Source organism: Nilaparvata lugens, chromosome 1, assembly GCF_014356525.2.
Source record: "Nilaparvata lugens isolate BPH chromosome 1, ASM1435652v1, whole genome shotgun sequence".
Classification (NCBI taxonomy): domain Eukaryota; kingdom Metazoa; phylum Arthropoda; class Insecta; order Hemiptera; family Delphacidae; genus Nilaparvata; species Nilaparvata lugens.
Window position 1 is genome coordinate 4,771,537 of NC_052504.1, and position 20,223 is coordinate 4,791,759.

General features: G+C 37.8%; 1 protein-coding gene across 1 annotated transcript in view; it reads left to right on the plus strand.

Moving 5' to 3' along the window:
* The window catches only part of LOC111050204 (vesicular integral-membrane protein VIP36), a 29,856-nt gene that overhangs the window by 6,961 nt on the left and 2,672 nt on the right, over positions 1 to 20,223 (plus strand). The window contains exons 4-6 of the mRNA XM_022336483.2: positions 2,717 to 2,879; positions 13,997 to 14,163; positions 17,860 to 17,923. Of these exons, the coding sequence (XP_022192175.2) occupies positions 2,717 to 2,879; positions 13,997 to 14,163; positions 17,860 to 17,923 (394 nt within the window). The remainder of the gene's footprint in view (positions 1 to 2,716; positions 2,880 to 13,996; positions 14,164 to 17,859; positions 17,924 to 20,223) is intronic.

Consider the following 20,223-nt stretch of genomic DNA (forward strand, 5'->3'; position numbering starts at 1 on the left):
CATTTCAGTTGAATAGATGTTGTTAGCTTCAATTCATCTCGCATAATATAATGCTTGAACTATTGACAGTAAATTTGGCGTGAAAACTAATTGTATGAAAAAACTTGGCAGAACTAATTGAAACAAGAAGAAAATATCAGTCGCCAATGCTAGTAAACAATAGAAAATTCGTTTATTCTATCCATTAGTCTACTGTTCTAATAATGCGTGTTTATTTAACAAATACAATGGAACTGAAATTAAATAAATAAATGTTTATTTCCCAAAAAAAACTGAAACTACAAAATCAATTACACAAAATATTAGATAAATTACAATTAAATACAATAGTTAGTTACAAAAAATTCTTATAATGTGCCCTCTACTTGTTTAGTTTTTTCTGTGTGGAAATTGACCTACTCCACTATGGCGTACCATGTTCTAGAGTAGACTTTGTTTTGTTTTTTTTCGGATTATTAATTAGTTAGTGTTTAGTAACTTATTAGGTAGTTAGTTGTTGTTTGAAATAATGTTTTCTATGTTATGCCTTCCTTTGCTCATCAACCAATTGTGTACTATTGTTTTGAACTGTCTAGGATGATTAATCTGTTTAAAGTTTGCAGGAAGTAGATTATATAATTTTGGTGCTAAATAATTGAAATGTCTCTGGTATAGTGCCTTCCTTGCAACACTGGTGATGAGAAAATTTCTGTATCTGGTGTTGTGGTTGTGGTTTCTGGTTTGAAATGTTTTTGGGTTAACAATTCTATAAAAGAATTGATATGAACAAGGAAAATAATTAACCGAAGTGTGAGTTAATTGTCAGAATAATACGCCAAAGAAAAATAAATATTAAAATAAATTAATAATGAATAATAGATATTAAAATGTAAATTTCACTAATGAATAAAGAATCTCATTTATCTTCAATAGATTCCCACTTGAAATTAAAGATTACAATGCAGTACCAATCAATCTTGAATTATTTTTTTATTTTGAAGTTTTTCAGGTACTTTTGTTTTGTTCTTCAATTCGTAAGCCCACTTGAATAAAATTTTTAGCTAAATCTTAACATCTAGAATGTTCCAGAATAAAATAATTATAAAAAAAAACTCTATATGTTCATTATTAATCATTTGGACTGTTGTATAAAGTAGAATTGGAACCGTTTTGGGCTTATAAGCCTGTGGTACTTTTCTGTAAGTTGTGTAATTCTGAATGATTAAATAAATAAATAAAAACTACACACATTTCAATCTAGTGTTCACTTTATTCTTTGATTATTGTGTTACATTTTTACTATTGCAGAGTAGATGGAAGTAAAGTATTAAATCAGCATATTATTATCTGCGATAATTCAATGCAGTTACAAACTCGATAAGCATATATTATGTGTGTGGCTTTCTAATATCGTCATTTGAATGTTGTTACGTCAATCCTTATCATTTTTTCAATACTACGTGTATGTGTAGAAATGCAAAGCAATCAGAAAGATTGATAACAGGTTTTTCACATAATTTCTTCCTCCATTCTTGCTTGCAAGTGGGATAACGGAATTCACCTGATCAATTATTTATGAAAAGGTTGATGAAGATTCAGATAATATCCTTGAATTCTGATCGGATGATTAGTGATACAGGGTAACCATAAAGTCTCCCCGCACTAGCTATTAATTATATTATGTAAAATAGCATTTACAACTCCACGCACACCCAGAATTTCTTGAACATTTTTTTTCTTCTCGAATATAATTGTAGTACAGATAATGCGGGATCATGGTTGTATGAGAGTTCTTCGATTTCTGATCATTTTAGAGGTAAAAAAGGTGAAATCCTTTGTTTTAAAGACAGGGAAAATACTTTATGCCATTCAATTCTCGTTTTTTGAAAATTATTTTTTAGTTAATGGTTAGGGGGTGGTTTGCAAAATAAGGATAGTTTTTTTGAAGATTGTTCATGGAAAATGTTATTATTATTCATTCATCACATTCGTTAACAGGAAGACAAATCATAAAATACAATCATTATTGTTATTATTCTCACGTGTGTTGTCTCTAATTTCTACATTTTTTTCTATCGATATCTTCACCTTTACAACAGTAAGGTCCTCTTTAATATAATGACAGTACTTGATTAGAATTAATGATGCTATCTTTGTATATCATTGAGCAAAGCTAATAGCGATATCCTTTTCTAGCTCCGCCAGATCGTTTTTTAACAATGTAAAAGTATAACTAAATAAAATACTTTATCTCAATTTTGAAAATTTATTATTCAAATTATTGAAAAAAAAATATATATATATATTCTTGACGAATAAAATTGGTACCCAATTTATTAATTTAGACAAAAAGGAACAATTAATCAGTTATACAGTACATCAGATATACTGGTATCAGCTATCCTCTATATAAAGCATTTGCAAGGCAGAGAATCGGCATCGCTGTTCTCCTATCTTTCTTCACTGCTATTATAACGTGGAACTCACTATAGCCTATTCTCATTTAGCTTCAAAATTCGTAAAAATATATGTTTGTTTTTGTCAATATATTATTTTTAGTTCAGCATGAACATCCCTATTCTACATCATCTGGAATGGTTTACAATGGTTCTTCGTATTGGGTCACTGAGTTACCATTATATTATTTTATGATCTAGATTTATATTGTCAATAATTGTTTGACATGTCTACAATTGGTTTTTATTACTTAAATAATGTTATTTTTTTCCAATTTCAGCATCAACATCCGTACATATCTGGTATGGTGAACAATGGTACGTTGCACTACGACCATGACAGAGATGGAACTCACACCCAGTTGGCCGGCTGTGAAGCTAAGTTCAGGAATTTGGATCACGACACGCACATTGCAATCCGCTACCAAGAAGACGTTCTCACCGGTAAACGCCAATAATATTTCAACTTTTTGTATTTTTCAAAATGTTTTACGCTTCGCGAATAATCGAAAGTGATTGATTTTATTTATTTATTTATTCGTTGATATAATTACAAATCATATTCATGATTGGGATAGAACAACAGGCATCGCCCAAAACTATTCCAATCCCAAATTTTGATAAATAATGAAATTGTCCGAAAAAATAGGTTATGTTCTTACTGAGGAAAGTTAAAGTTCAAAGTTCGGTCCAAGAATATAATATATTAGCTAGAAATTTTGAATTTAGAATGATTAAAATACCAAATTATAGTCAAATTTTGCACTTAATATCACCGCACTTTGAATAAATTAAGTTATTTCAGAAAATTTTGAAGCCAGAAATATACACAAATCAAATCTATTTTGTGATGGCTTTTAGGCTTAAAATTTTGTTTTGACATAGGCACGGTTGCACAAAAGCCGTTTAAATTTTAACCGTGATTAATTCCACAAGAACCAATCAGGAAGGCCTTTTTGATAAGACGGCTTCTTTGATTGGTTCTCGTGAAACTAATCACGGTTAAAATTCAACCGGCTTTTGAGCAACCGGCACATAGTTGACTAAATGATATAAACCAATAATATTATGTGATGGCTTTTCAACTTGAAAGAATGATATAGTTGACTATAATAGGAACAATTTCATTGTTGAATAAATCGATAAAAATGGTTTAGTATTAGGTTGAATCATAGCATTTCCATTTCCTTGATTTTTCAATTAACATTTTCATGATTTTATTGTTGAAGAAACCTTACCTAGCCTACTCGATAACGGAAAATTCAACATTTTTATGGATAAAAAACTTGAAACTGTCTCAAAATGTTGTTTCAACATGTTGTCTCAACTGTCTGATGTTATTCATAAGAGATTAACATCAGTGCTTTTCATTCAACCAATATTGACAGTTAGAAGTGAATCTCGCTAAAATAGAATTATTCCTAATAAATGAATCATTCTATATACATATATTTTTTACTTTCCTTGCCCTATTACCATAGGTAAGGAAAGTATTGCTTTCCAAAAAAAAATTAAGGTACCCTAATTTCAAGTTTTCTATACGTTTCAAGGTCCCCTGAGTCCAAAAACATGATTTTTGGGTGTTGGTCTGTGTGTGTGTGTGTGTGTGTATGTGTGTATGTCTGTGAACACGATAACTCCATTCCTAATTAACCGATCGACTTGAAATTTTAAACTTAAGGTCCTTATACCATAAGGATCCGACAACAAGAAATTCAATGAAATTAAATTCAAGATGGCGGAAAAAATGGCGGATAATTAATAAAAAACCATGTTTTTCACGTTTTTCTCGAAAACGGCTCTAACGATTTTCTTCAAATTTATACCATGGATAGCTATTTATAAGCCCTATGACATTAGTCTCATTTCTGGGAAAATTCCAGGAGCTCCGTAATATTATTGAGAAAAATGGCGGATAATGACTAAAAAACCATGTTTTTCATGGTATTCTCGGAAACGGCTTCAACGATTTTCTTTAATTACTAAAAAACCATGTTTTTCACGATTTTCTCAAAAATTACTTGACCGATTTTTTTCTAATTAATAGCCTGTATAGTTATTTATCAGCTCTATCAACTGGCATAAGTCTTTTTCCTGGAAAAATAAATGGGGGGTCCACCCCATTCTTGAGAAATGGACTTCGTAACCTCCTTCTCGTACATGAGGTAGGTAGGTAGAGCAGTTTATAAAAAGAACACAGTCATAGTCGAGATATTTCATATTTAGAACAGCTGTTTTGACGACTTTTGAAAAAATCATCGAATTTCACTATTTACACAAAGGAAAAAGTGCTCTGAAAACAATATATATAGACATATAAAGTAGTCTGATCGTAGTTGCAAATATTTTGCCGCCAATCGTCATTATGTTATTCGGATTCCCCTAAATTATTCTCGTCTAAGAATGAGGCTTACAGTTCAATGAGCAAGGAAAGTTGTGTGAGTGTACCACACCAGATTTTTTCAATTAACATTTTCATGATTTTATTGTTGAAGAAACCTTACCTAGCCTACTCGATAACGGAAAATTCAACATTTTTATGGATTAAAAACTTGAAACTGTCTCAAAATGTTGTTTCAACATGTTGTCTCAACTGTCTGATGTTATTCATAAGAGATTAACATCACTGCTTCTCATTTAACCAATATTGACAGTTAGAAGTGAATCTCGCTAAAATAGAAATTATTCCTAATAAATGAATCATTCTATATTCATATATTTTTCTAATTATTTACCTTTGTTCTTATTATTTTCCTCAATCTACTTTTAACGTTTCATATATTATTTTCAACTTATTACTGTAATTGTTGGTGGTACTTCCATGAAGTCTTTCCCTGAAAAAGCGCATTCTCTAGTATACAGGGTGATTCATAATTATGGTAAAATAATTTGATACGTGATAGTAGAGGTAAAAATAAGAAAAAAGTTCTTATAAACATATATCCATAAACGCTTCATTAGCGAGCTATACAGGGTGAAAGATTTCGCCCGGAATTCAGCTCCTCTGGTGAAATACACCGATGCTGAATTGTTTGGGGACTAGTTTTTGAAAAACTTATGCTGGATTCATATGGAAAAATATCTGAAAAATTGAATAAAACTAGTCTGGAAGCTGTAGTGTGAGTAGTTTTTGAGAAAAAAGTTGAAATATGCAAAAAATCCAAGTAGAAAAACACAGACTTCTACGTTTGATGCCCAATAACTTACTTTAATGACCAGTAAACAAATAATTTTTCGCAATAAAAATTGTAGAGAATTTAATTCTGAAAAGAATGATGTAAGCTGTGTAAACTAAATTCAAATAAAAGTTGAATAAAATGTATTCGTATGTAGTACATTACATCACAAAAATTTGCTGTTTTTATGAGGAGAGAACTAATAACTCATAGTTGACCTCTACTATCACTTATAAAATTATTTTACCATAATTATGAATCACTCTGTATAATTCACTGAAGGTAGTAATAATAGTCTCAATAAGCTTCTGAATCCATGAAAATTGTTTTCTTCCTCCCTGTTGAAATATGAATAATCAACTCTGGTTTGCGCACAGGTATTTGTCCATGTAGACCATTTTCGTAAAAACTATTAAGCTTAGGCTCAACTCACACTTACGCGACTCAGGTCGAGAAGAGACTCGACTCTAGTCGAGAACATGTGTTTTCAAATGGTGACTTCGCGGAGACTAGAATCGACTGGTCTGAGTGTCACCATTTGGAAACACATGCTCTCGACTATAGTGAGGTCCACATTATAATGGCAGTGTACGATTGGCAATACTGTTGCTGTCATTTTCTATCATACAACAAAACATATAGCACTGTCTCTCTCTCGCTTTGCAATGTTGTCTATTTGCCAGAATATTTTATTTTTACTTTTGACAGTGACTGTACAAAAGTGAACAAACATTTTGCCGCCATTTTGTTTCTCCATTCTATCAAAATACTTGAGTACACAAGTCGTATAATTGATTTAAAATGTATTTTTGAAACAATGAAATAATTTTTAAATACTACCGTATGAGAAACACGAATAAAAATACCTGAAATGACATTTTAAAAGCTGATAACTAACTTTTATGACATTCTAATAGCTAATAACTAACCATCCCAGACTTCATTAATGCTTCAGTTAGCCTACACGTATAGGTTAGACCTACTCGTACCGGTATAAATAATATTGGATAGTTATTTCAGAATTAATCCATTGAAATTACTTATTTTTAAATAAGATTTCTATTATTTTTAAAAGAAATTAGAATATACCAAATAACTTAATCTCTGTTGTTTTGAAATTCAGATTGTTGTATCACAGCTTTTTAAATTAGCCGCCATTTAAGGTTTGTTTAAGAATGAAAATCTAATCTCAGTTATGAAAGCCAACTTTGGAATCAAATTATGAAAAAATATATTTTCTTGATTAGTTTGTCATTAAATTGATTCAAGGGAAGTATCAAGGGAATGATAATTATTATTAGATTAAATTGTCACAAAGTAAAATAGTGACGGGAAAATAATGCTAAATAAATAATAATATTGAAGAAAGACGCTCGGCTATCAGCGATGCTAGCCGACCGCGGAGATAAGGGAGGTACCGATGGCGCACCATCTTCCGCGCATCAAGCCGATTTCCACCGCCTCTGGCGGCGGCTCAACTCCATCCCCTCCACTTTGGGGGAGTATTTAAAGGCCGGACGAGCCCCAGACCACAGCATTCCGCTCACAACCTTCCTGCTCCTGGTACAGCGGCCCGTTGGCTGCCGTACGTCCCCGACCTCCTGCCCTGGTACAGCGGCCCGTTGGCTGCCGTACGTCCCTATCCTCCCATTTCCCCAGGGCACAGCGGACCGTTGTCTGCCGTCCCTATTCTTCCTTCTCCCCAGGGCACAGCGGACCGTTGTCTGCCGTCCCTGACCTCCCATCACCCTAGGGCACAGCGGACCGTTGTCTGCCGTCCCTATCCTCCCATTTCCTCAGGGCACAGCGGACCGTTGTCTGCCGTCCCTGTCCTCCCATTTCCCCAGGGCATAGCGGACCGTTGTCTGCCGTCCCTGACCTCCCATTCCCCCAGGGCACAGCGGACCGTTGTCTGCCGTCCCTGTCCTCCCATCTCCCTAGGGCACAGCGGACCGTTGTCTGCCGTCCCTGTCCTCCCATTTCCCCAGGGCACAGCGGACCGTTGTCTGCCGTCCTATTCTTCCTTCTCCTAGGGCACAGCGGACCGTTGTCTGCCGTCCCTATTCTTCCTTCTCCCCAGGGCACAGCGGACCGTTGTCTGCCGTCCCTATTCTTCCTTTTCCCCAGGGCACAGCGACCGTTGTCTGCCGTCCCTATCCTTTCTGTCCTTCCTTTTCCTACTCCACTGGAGCGGAACCGAGGCCGTAAGGCCGATACAAAATTACATCAAAGTGGTGTCATCAGAGAAGAGAGCGACCTTCACGCCGTCAGAAGCACCAGGAGGTGCTGTTCACGCCAGCTGAGGATCAAAGAAGAAGGAAGAAGAACTTCGACTTGCCTCCTTTCCCCGCCCACATTACGACTGAGCGAAGTCATCCAGGAGCAACACCTGGGTATCAATCACCCACCTCTGAAGCTACTCAGGTGTACGTGATAGATTGGCGCCCAACGTGGGGCACGAGGCAACGAAGTAAGAATCATGAGTGAACAGGGAGAGTCTGATTCAGATGCTCAACACCAGAGCTGACAGAGGATCAGTCGGTCGAGGACATAAACCCCGAGGTGATAGCCGACCCAGAGTTTCCTGGATCTATAAATTGAAAAAGGAAGAGCATTCAATCTTCTACAAGATTGGGGCATAGTGTCATCTGGAACACTTGCTGAGTGAGAAGGTTGTTAGTAGAACAACATAAGAAGATGGCTGTACGTTTTCCCAGCCCAAGACCTGGAATAGTGAGCAGAAGAAGTGAGGAATCCAGACACTCAGCAACAGGTACTCATGCTGAAGTTGGAACCAACATTCACACAACCCCCTCATGGACCCAGGGGCGGTATGTGACAAGTAAGAAGCTGGAGACTGTCATTCGATGGCCAATCAGATGCTCCAGCTTCTTAGAAGGCTAGACGAGCTACAACAAGCTATGGGCTCACTGGCAACCAACTACTAGTCGCGCTACCTGAATTACTAGTTGGTAAAGCTACCCTATGGATGCGTAATCGTCGTGACCAGTGGAAATCATGGACAATTTTGTGACAGATTTCAGATCACGCTACTACCCACTTACCTATGAGGAGGACCTCGAGACTCTAATTCAGGCAAGGAAGCAAAAAGAAGGTGAATCGTTTGACGAATTTCTCGAAGATGTACTGACACTCATGAGGCGTCGAGGAGGTTTTACAGACGAGAATAAATTACAGAGAGTGTATAAGAATCTCCTCCCACGGTACAAATTGTATATTCGGCAATCAGATGTTCATAGTATCACGAATTGGAAAAATTCGCGAGGGAGTATGAACTAAAAGCAGAGGAGAAACAGAATAGACAGAATTCGAGAGTTCACATGATTGAGGACACAAAAAAGATTACAAGGCTCAAGGTTGAGACAGTTATAACCCCTACTAGTAACAGACCATCTCTTAGTGAGTCTGAACCAGTGTGGGCAATACAAGAGACCGGGGCACTGGAGATCAAACTGTCCGAAATCCTGCCATGTAAAGGTGCGGAAGAGAGCACTGGAATGTACCTGTGATGAGCAAAAGGAGAATAGATTCCAAACAAGACGCAGTGATGCGAACGGCACAAAGGATTCCTGTGATTGAAGAGTCATCAAGGACAACAGACTATTCATCACCGTGACAATCGGCGGTAAAAGTGTCGGGCATTGCTAGATACTGGCGCTGAAGCTAATTATAAAGTAACGAGGTCTATGAAGTCCTCCGGAAAATAGGATGATACGGAAAGAACCAGCACGTCACCAAGCAATATTAGCTGATGGACGGTCTACCCTCTTGAATGGTAAGGTGACGACTAACATAACTATAGAACAAGTCACAATTCCACTAGCGGCATCTATAATGGAAGGACTTGGACAAGAGTTGCTATTAGGCATGGAATTTATGCGTGAAAACAGGGTGAATATTCACACATTCACGAGAGAGGTGGAGTGGGATCCTCCTCAACTGAATCCTTCAAGTCCGCTTATTATGTCGCGATCTCTCTTATTGGGGACTAAGACAACTGCAGTCCCAACAATATCAGCTATAGATTCTGATTCTCAGGACAACAAGAGTCGCAACAGAGGGATGTTCAAGCAGGTTGGCTTGAATGGAGTCAAACTTGATGCCTTGATTGATAGCAAGGTGGAGATGTCATATATTCCAAGGCAAGAATCCTGGAGCAACATTGTGATGGATCACAGGGATGAGATGACTGAGTCTGAACGGCAGGCCACGATTCATGCCCCAGCCACCAATACATGTGGTAGCTCCAAGAGTGATGTGGAAAAGTTATTACCACCCCACATTGATATGGATGTAGAAGAGCCATCACAGTCTTTGACCATCAAGGAAGTAGACCCACCGTCCCAGGAACCCACACCAGGCCCCTCTCGAAATAAGGATCCGGTGCTGTGTCACCGCAACACAACACCAGGAAAGCGCAGACGAGCAGGTCGACCACGTATGAAAGTCCGGTTACCAGATGGACAGTGTAAATATGTACCTGTGGACCAGGTGTAGATGATGCTCATAGTGAGCGGCTTACACCTCTTAAGGTGATGCCTGAGAGGTGTACACCTCTTAAGGTGATGCCTAGATGGCTCACGCCTTTTAAGGTGGTGCCATAGAGGCTCCGAACACCCCCCCCCCCCCCAAGTAGGATGGGGTGTCACAAAGTAAAATAGTGACGGGACAATAATGCTAAATAAATAATAATATTGAAGAAAGACGCTCGGCTATCAGCGATGCTGCCGACCGCGGAGATAAGGAGGTACCGATGGCGCCCCATCTTCCGCGCATCAAGCCGATTTCCACCGCCTCTGGCGGCGCTCAACTCCATCCCCTCCACTTTGGGGGAGTATTTAAAGGCCGGACGAGCCCCAGACCACAGCATTCCGCTCACAACCTTCCTGCTCCTGGTACAGCGGCCCGTTGGCTGCCGTACGTCCCCGACCTCCTGCCCTGGTACAGCGGCCCGTTGGCTGCCGTACGTCCCTATCCTCCCATTTCCCCAGGGCACAGCGGACCGTTGTCTGCCGTCCCTATTCTTCCTTCTCCCCAGGGCACAGCGGACCGTTGTCTGCCGTCCCTGACCTCCCATCACCCTAGGGCACAGCGGACCGTTGTCTGCCGTCCCTATCCTCCCATTTCCTCAGGGCACAGCGGACCGTTGTCTGCCGTCCCTGTCCTCCCATTTCCCCAGGGCATAGCGGACCGTTGTCTGCCGTCCCTGACCTCCCATTCCCCCAGGGCACAGCGGACCGTTGTCTGCCGTCCCTGTCCTCCCATCTCCTAGGGCACAGCGGACCGTTGTCTGCCGTCCCTGTCCTCCATTTCCCCAGGGCACAGCGGACCGTTGTCTGCCGTCCCTATTCTTCCTCTCCCTAGGGCACAGCGGACCGTTGTCTGCCGTCCCTGTCCTCCCATTTCCCCAGGGCACAGCGGACCGTTGTCTGCCGTCCCTATTCTTCCTTCTCCCTAGGGCACAGCGGACCGTTGTCTGCCGTCCCTATTCTTCCTTCTCCCCAGGGCACAGCGGACCGTTGTCTGCCGTCCCTATTCTTCCTTTTCCCCAGGGCACAGCGGACCGTTGTCTGCCGTCCCTATCCTTTCTGTCCTTCCTTTTCCTACTCCACTGGAGCGGAACCGAGGCCGTAAGGCCGATACAAAATTACATCAAAGTGGTGTCATCAGAGAAGAGAGCGACCTTCACGCCGTCAGAAGCACCAGGAGGTGCTGTTCACGCCAGCTGAGGATCAAAGAAGAAGGAGAAGAACTTCGACTTGCCTCCTTTCCCCGCCCACATTACGACTGAGCGAAGTCATCCAGGAGCAACACCTGGGTATCAATCACCCACCTCTGAAGCTACTCAGGGTGTACGTGATAAAATTTAATGGGATGAATTGAGTAACAGCTGTGTACAGTCAGTGGCAAAATGGAGAGACTTGGCAACGTTTTTCTCCTATCTTTCTTCACTGCCATTATAACGTGGACCTCACTATAGAGTCGAGTCTCTTCTCGACCTAAATCGCGTAAGTGTGAGTTGAGCCTTGTATTCATTATAATATAATAATATTATTATTTTTTGGTTGTTTTTCTTGATACTTGTTTTGAGTACATACGGTTTTTATTTTGTAATTTGCATTTTTTGAAATGAATAACTGTCTATCTGTCTTACTAGATATTAGTAATATCTACGGATTATTTATATAATTATTATTGATAGGTCAGATCCACGTTATAAAGTCAGCAACTGATTAGCATTAGTTTGCTATTTAATTAGTGGCATCCCGACACATATTCATATATAGTAGGGGCCACATTTTCTCAGATCAGCAAATAATCAACCAATTGTATTAATACTTAGTGAATAAATTGTAACTTATATGCTTTTTGTAATCATGTCAATATTTTTAATAAACTCATCTGGTCGTGTTGTACCCTTGACCATAGACATTATTATTACTATTATTATTATCATTATTATTATTATTATTATTTAGTTATTATCATAACTATAAATGCTTCACCACTTTCAATCCATGCAACTGTAAGAAAATTAAACACTCAGATACAGTAAAATATCTTGGACTGAATTTTCACTCAAACATGAAGTGGCACACCCATTCCCAGATACTAGCAAAAAAACTGAGGTACATAGCACATAGGTGTTACCAAATGAGAGAATCTCTGAAAGCCAAAACGAACAGTTTACTGCAGCTTGGTTGAATCTCAAATACGATATGGTATAACTGTCTATGGACATGCACCCAATTATATATTGAACCCAGTAAGTCAGCTAATCAACAGAATCAAAAGAATATTCTTCCAAGGAGTGGATACAAACATTTTAAAACTGCTCTCATTCAGAAACCTGTACAATTATATAATACTGCTGAAATACTATTTTGAAAATGCTTATCGACGTACCAATGAAAACAGATACAACACCAGACACACACAATATAGAACACCAGAATACTTCACTGAAATAGGAAAAGCTGTACCAGAATATTTTGTACCATCCATTCTCAATAGTCTACCGAATCATCTACAACATCTAGACACTTACAGACAAGTGAAAATAGAAATTAAAAATTACTACTCCACAATTCAATAGATAAAAATATCACTCTTACATTATTACCACGAAATAAACACATCTACAAATTTGTATTTCCTAAAACATTTCCATCCATAAATTCAAATATTGCAAAAATATCTCTGAATATGTACAATGCCTCAATATAAGCTAAAATTAGCTTCATGGGGCAGCCACAAAAATATAATAAGAAACTTTTAATAGATTCTCACTTCATGTATGATAGATATAAGATGATATATGTATAATGATTGATTCAATTTGTGAAACTTATCATTCATGTAATGTGAGAGAAATCTGAATAAAAAAATATTATTATTATTATTAGATGTAGCAGATTTTTATGTTTATGTTTTGAAGGGACGGATTCAAAGATCCAAAGGTTCGAAGAACCTCACACGTCAACCGAAGCTTATTGTGTGTCCCAAAAGTATGTTAGGTAAACCAACTCCCGTGTCCTTTACAAGATCCAGGAGTTTCTTCCCTATACCAACATCCCATCCCTCACCTGGTTGCTTACAGCCAAACAGAGCCCCCCTTCTTCTAGCTCCAAGACTTCTGCAATCCAGTATGATATGCTTAGCAGTCTCTTCAGACTGATTACAAAGCCTACACATCTGGCTTTCATTTCTGAGTCCAATTGTGTGGAGGTGTTTCCTGAAGTGGCCATGTCCAGTTATTAGGGCAATTACCTGCTTGACCTGACCTCTACCCAGACTCACCAGCCACCTGGTGAAGCGAGGGCTTGTGTCTGCCAGCAGTCTTTTGCCAAGTGCTTGATCAGGGTGACCCTGCCATTGCTGGTGGTATAGGTCCCTGGACCATTTATTTATTGTGTGGAAGGCAGTTTTTTTACTTATGCCACAGCCCGGCTCTGGGCCAAGGAATGGCATACTAGAACCCCGTTTAGCAAGCTCATCTGCACGCTTATTACCTCCTATGCCTACATGGCCAGGTACTACCCAACCAAGATGCACAGAGTTGAGCGTTGCAAGCCTGCTGAGCGTTTTGTGGCACTCCCAAACCAATTTGGACTTGATTTCGTTGGAGTCAAGAGCCTTGAGGGCTGCCTGATAGTCTGACAGGATTACTATATGCTTATTGCAGTAGCGCCTGGCAATGCCTATGTTGGCACAAGCCATATGTAGCAGATAGCTCTATTCTTTCTGTTTTTTTTTCCACAAGACACGGCCGTGATTGTGTATTTCCTATTCATTCTTTGTGTATCTATTATAAATTGTGTATTTAAAGAGAAATCAAATTTCATATGCTGATTTGTTTTGCAGTTTTGACGGATATCGATAACAAGGCAGCGTGGAAGGAGTGCTTCGTGGTGAAGGGCATACGTCTGCCGACCGGTTACTACTTCGGCGTGTCGGCGGCCACCGGCGACCTCTCAGACAACCATGATATTCTGTCTATCCGCCTCTATGAGTTGGACCTGCCTGGAGAAGTATGTAAATCAGCTATTCACATTATAAAGAAAATGATAAGACTACAGTGTTGCCGATTCTCTTTTAGCAACGCCTTCTACATTAGATAGCTGTGATTCAAGTTATATTAGTGATTCATGCTATTAATCATAAATTATTTTTTATTCGTCAAGAAATTAACTTAATTAATACAATGTGCAGTGATAATTAAGTGTAATATTTAACTATTATTTGGTGTTTTAATTTTTCTAAATTTAAAATTTGCATCTCATATTTATTTTTGGACGAAAGTTGAGCTTGAACTTCTCACAGAAGAAACATAACCTATTTTTTGGACATGTAATCAAAATTTGGGAATGGAATAGTTTTGGGCCAAGCCTGTTGTTCCTTCCCAATCATATTTATATGATTTGTTATTGTATCCACGTATAAATAAATAACATGGTTGCGTTCAAAGCCACTGATCGGTGAGTGAACGATGAGACCGGTGAGTGAACGTTCCTCTGAACGAAGCACTGTTTGGTCTATTTCAAAGACCTTAAAGATGCATAGACTCACATGCAGCGCTGGTATACTTGGAATTGAAATCGGCCATTGAGGGGACAACCTGAAAGATTATTACCATAGAGAAACAATAGCGTAAGTAGATATCCCATGGTATAGGGTGTTTATGTCGCAACTTTTACTGTTATCCCAAGCCGATCACTGTCGAATATGGTCGATTTTTACTGTTTTGACCGGGTAAGAGTGTATGAACGGCACAATATGAGAGACTACCAGCGTCATAAAGCTTCACGGGAAAGAACTACGTGGACTATCGGCTTGAGATAACAGTAAAAGTTGCGACATAAACACCCTATACCCTGGGATATCTACTTACGCTATTGTTTCTCTATGGTAATACCAATTAACATTTTTATACATTCACAATTTCTTACTACTCAAAGCTAGACTGATGTATTGAGTACTATTATATTACCAAAGTAAAGTTGTACTTTATCATACTGTGCCGTTCATACACTCTCACCCCAACAAAACAGTAAAAATCGACAATAATCGGCTTGAGATAACAGTAAAAGTTGCAACATAAACACCCTATACCCTGGGATATCTACTTACGCTATTGTTTCTCTATGTTATTACATACTAAAGGTCTTGAAAATTTTTGTAATCTATAATATTACAAAAATATATAAATTATATTATATATCGCGCTAAAATACCTCAATGGTAGTCTTTAATTTTAAGTAAGAGCTAGCATTGGAAAGGCATTGGCATTGTGGGCTTATACCAACGTTAGTAGACAGAAGGTTGATCACTCACAGGTGTAAGATTCGAAGTGGTGGGGCGAATGCCAGCGTGACGTCACGTGTAGTAAAAAAGTGATAGAGTAACCACACTGAGCATACAGTTTATTCACTGTATCTTCAAATACATCGTCGTTTAAACCCCTCAAGATTGACCTAGAACTTAAAAATTCCCATACTTATAGCGAATTGATCACCGATTCTAATGATGTTGTTTAATATATCAAGCTCATTCAACTTGTATGAATAAAATGAAGTTGAAAGATTTTCAAGAATATAAACACGTGACACGAAAAAGTTAATAAGCTGGAAAAGCGTTAGTAGACAACGTTATACTATTATAATTTCAGATTAACCCATAAAAAATCTTGATAAACCAATGCATTTCAATAAAACAATAAACCGATCCCGATAAATCCAATGAATTTCATTCATATAAATGCACTGAACACATGCTGGTATCGAGCACATGTTCTACGAGAATCAAAATATCTCATCCCCGAAATTCACAAGCTGATGTATAGCCAAACTACAAAAATATGAACACGACCTAGAAGATAAAGAAACCTTGAGGGTTTGAAAGGGAAGGTTAGGAGGTGGGTTTTTGCTTTTATATTGCAAAATGCTTGTTTTATTCAAATGTTTTGATAATTATTGTAAAGCAGAAACAGAAAGCTTGCATGTCAAAAAATGTTTGTGTTATATAATTTGACTATAGGTCACCGTATGATTTTCAAGAATGGGATATTCTGCCTACTCTGTACTACAGCCTACGTCACGGCTGCAGTTCCCCCACTCCAATTGCATTTCAACTAAAATACTATAGATGAGTGACCAACCTTCTGTCTACTAACTTTGGGCTTATACCTCTTCAAGGTCTTTGGTCTAACTGATAAGAAAAAAAACGTCATATCCGGTTCGTTCACTGATCAGTTCATCGTACTTTTCTACTGATGGAAAAGACCGTAAACAGAGTAGCTGAACGTAAACAAACATGGCTGAATACGAGGTTGTTTACAATTATAATGAACACCATTATAATGTATTTGGGAGCACAGAAATGCATGATTACATCAATACAATAACATTTAAAATATCATCCAAAGCATTTTAAACAACTCCAATCACTTGATGGCTATCCATTTCAATTGATTATACAATGAGATAGGTCAGGTTCTAGTTTTGTTTACAAATATAAGCAGTAGAGGAAACATCTGTCAGTCATGACTCATGAGCAACCGTTCAGCCACAGAATACATACAGAATGGAAGGTATCAATCTAACCAAGACTTGAGTGCACCAAGACCACGACACGTGACTGCATCATCTTGTTAGAAATTAAAAATACTGCTATATTACAATGCTACACTTTCTTTCAAGATGGCGGATTTTGGCGTCAGGATACTAGCCGACTTCCATTCTGTGGTTCATCTGTGATGAGGTTTTTTACTGAACGTAAAAAAACACGATGGAATTGATCAGTGGCTTTGAACTAAACCAATATATTTTTCAAGTTAATAAGTTTTTATAATCGGGATAGAATATGTTGGTAGTACATGTTTCTCCGTAGTCAACAAACAATTTGGCAACAGTGTGGAGGTAGAAATAGCTTTTTGCTTTGTCGAATGACAGACAAGGATATCAACACCAATGTTTACAGGTGCTGGTTGTATAACGTGACTGTAGAGGATGTATAATACTGTAGAGGATCATTTTGAGATTATTGAAAACGTTTCATCATTGATTCTGTAAATTCCTGAGAAACATGTTGGTAGTACATGTTTCTCCGTAGTCAACAAACAATTTGGCAACAGTGTGGAGGTAGAAAGAGCTTTTTGCTTTGTCGAATGTCAGACAAGGATATCAACACCAATGTTTACAGGTGCTGGTTGTATAACGTGACTGTAGAGGATGTATAATACTGTAGAGGATCATTTTGAGATTATTGAAAACGTTTCATCTTTGATTCTGTAAATTCCTGAGAAATACCTCTGATTTGAAGGAACGCGTGAGAAACTCGCTGTTTTATTTTGAGCTAGTATGTAAGGATAGAAAAAATTGTCTTTTGACCAGATACATATAGTATTGACCAAAACCAAACGTTTCTCTCAACAATGATTCTTCAATGATGAAATTTAACATAATTTTTCTTAGAATAAAAATTATGTAATTAAGATAAATTAAATACTCTTACTTATTAGTCAAGCAGTTAAGCTCAATGTACTTTAAAAAGTTTGAGAGGTTGCCGTCACTAATTTCAAACAAGATAAATTTATAGGTTCTATAATATTATTTGTTATAGAATCAAGAAGTTCTACCAGATGAGATGTTTCAGTCATAATATCAATCATTTTTGTAGTGTTAAATTTTCGAATGCAAATAACACAATTAATTTTTGTTACTTTCCAGACAAAAGATGATGAAGATAGATCTCAAATAATGCCATCAGCGACTTTCTATGAACCAACAAGAGGTAACCTATTTTCTCATTCAAATCTGTTTTTCTTAGATTGTCTCAACTCAGTTTGTAGACTGTAAATAATTCGGCCTCAGGGTACTAAATTCCAAGGGACGGAAACTGGTGCCTACTAAATCAAAGAAAAACATGATTCAACGACAATGGAATTTTGAACAAATATTGTTAACAAAAATGTTGTCAACAAATTTTCGGCCGATTATTAAATAAAACCATAAAACAGCAAAATGAAAAGGATGTAAAAAAGTATGCTAGTCCACTCACTCACAATTTTATCTTTGGTGTATTTTTCTCTTTCTTTCAAATCTCAAACTGTAAAATGGTTTTTGGGTTTTGTCATTCTTCTAAATTTTATACAGTATTCATTGCTATTATTATCATCCATAATCGAAGGTTTGTCAGCCAAAGGCTGTGATCTACTTCATTATTAGAATATTATTGCCGGTTTCACAAAAGCCGGTTGAATTTTAATCGTGATTAATTCTACGAGAACCAATCAGAGAAGCCGTCTTATCAAAAATGCCTTCTCTGATTGGTTCTCGTAAGATTAATCATGGTTAAAATTTAACCGGCTTTTGTGCAAATAGGCCTTAGAGTTGAACTTATTTTGATTGTGAAGGTGCCAAATATATTGGAAAGAAATAGAATATATATCAGATTAATTTAACTTTTCCCCAATTAATCCCTTGATTATTAAGGCTTTTTTGCTAAAAAGTGTGATAAATTTTGACGTTACCTTCTAAGCTATCTTATTCAAACTCGGGACAAACGAAGCTCAATAATCGTCTGTTCTTCTCCCAATCCCTCCAATTATTTATGTTTATAAAGGAATTAATTATCAAGAACCAGCATTATACTACTTATAAACTTTGCCTTTTTATATTTATGTGTTCTTTAAGCTGCGTACAGACTTACGTACCACGAACACGCGCATTTCACTTCTAATCGTGGATGGAGCTCAAGGCTTCTTTTTCCAGTCACGCCAAAAATATTGTATTTTTATGATTATTTTTATTTCTAAAAATATTTCATTTATTTGGCAATAAATTCATTATTATTATAATCAGATGATGATGCTATGCGTATTATATCACTACCTCCGTAAACAAAGCCATAGTGCATTCGTGTGACGTCAGCACATGTAGGGCTCCTACACCGTGTGACGTCAGCACATGTAGGGCTCCTGCACCGTGTGACGTCAGCACATGTAGGGCTCCTACACCGTGTGACGTCAGCACTTGTAGGGCTCCTACACCAATAAAAACACTAGCTGACATAGATCAGCTGAAATCAACGATCTTTTATTGGTGAAGGAGCCCTACCTGTGCTGACGTCACACGAATGCACTATAGCTTTGTTTACGGAGGTAGTGATTATATCTGTATCTTCCTGTTTCTGTAAAAATACAGATATAATAAGAATAGCATCAGCTGATGAAAAGTGAAAGCGTGTGTTTGTGGTGCAAAAGTCTGTACACATTTTGTGATGAAGTGATTTTCGTGCTACCATCTATAATAATTATTGCTTATATCGTTATATTATGGACAAGCGTACAGTATCCTTTCTCTAAATTCATAGTAACTGCGTATTCTGTAATTTTAGTCCCTTGAACAAGTAATTCCATGCAACAGACTGTAATACCATAGAGAAACAATAGCGTAAGTAGATATCCCTATGCGTATCCCTCTGTATCCCGATACAGACAATGGAGCACTTGGTTTCAAACAGCCCTCTGTACCCATGTGAGGGAGGTGCATGCGGCAAGTGATGTGGGGCTTAAATGGATCGAAGGAGTATTAAAGAGAATTGACATTTGAGGCAGACCCATAGAGGCCATTCCAAAATATGCAGTAATACTGCATATTATAGCATACTGTCCTTCAATGTACATCTTTGATGTAATTTCTGTTTTGTATTTTTTAAATTATGACAAGTCACTTCTAACGCTTCCACATGCTGGCCCATAAAGCATAAGCTTATATATATAGTAGATATCCCATGCTATAGGGCGTTTATGTTGCAACTTTTACTGTTATCTCAAGCCGATTATTACTGTTTTGTTGGGGTGAGAGTGTATGAACGGCACAGTATGAGAGAGAATACGAGCGTCACACAGCTGCACGGGAAAGAACTACGTGGACTATCGGCTTGAGATAACAGTAAAAGTTGCGACATAAACGTCCTATACCATGGGATATCTACTTACGCTATTGTTTCTCTATGGTAATACCAATTAACATTTTTATCCATTCACAATTTCTTACTACTCAAAGCTATAGTGAGGTCCACGTTATAAT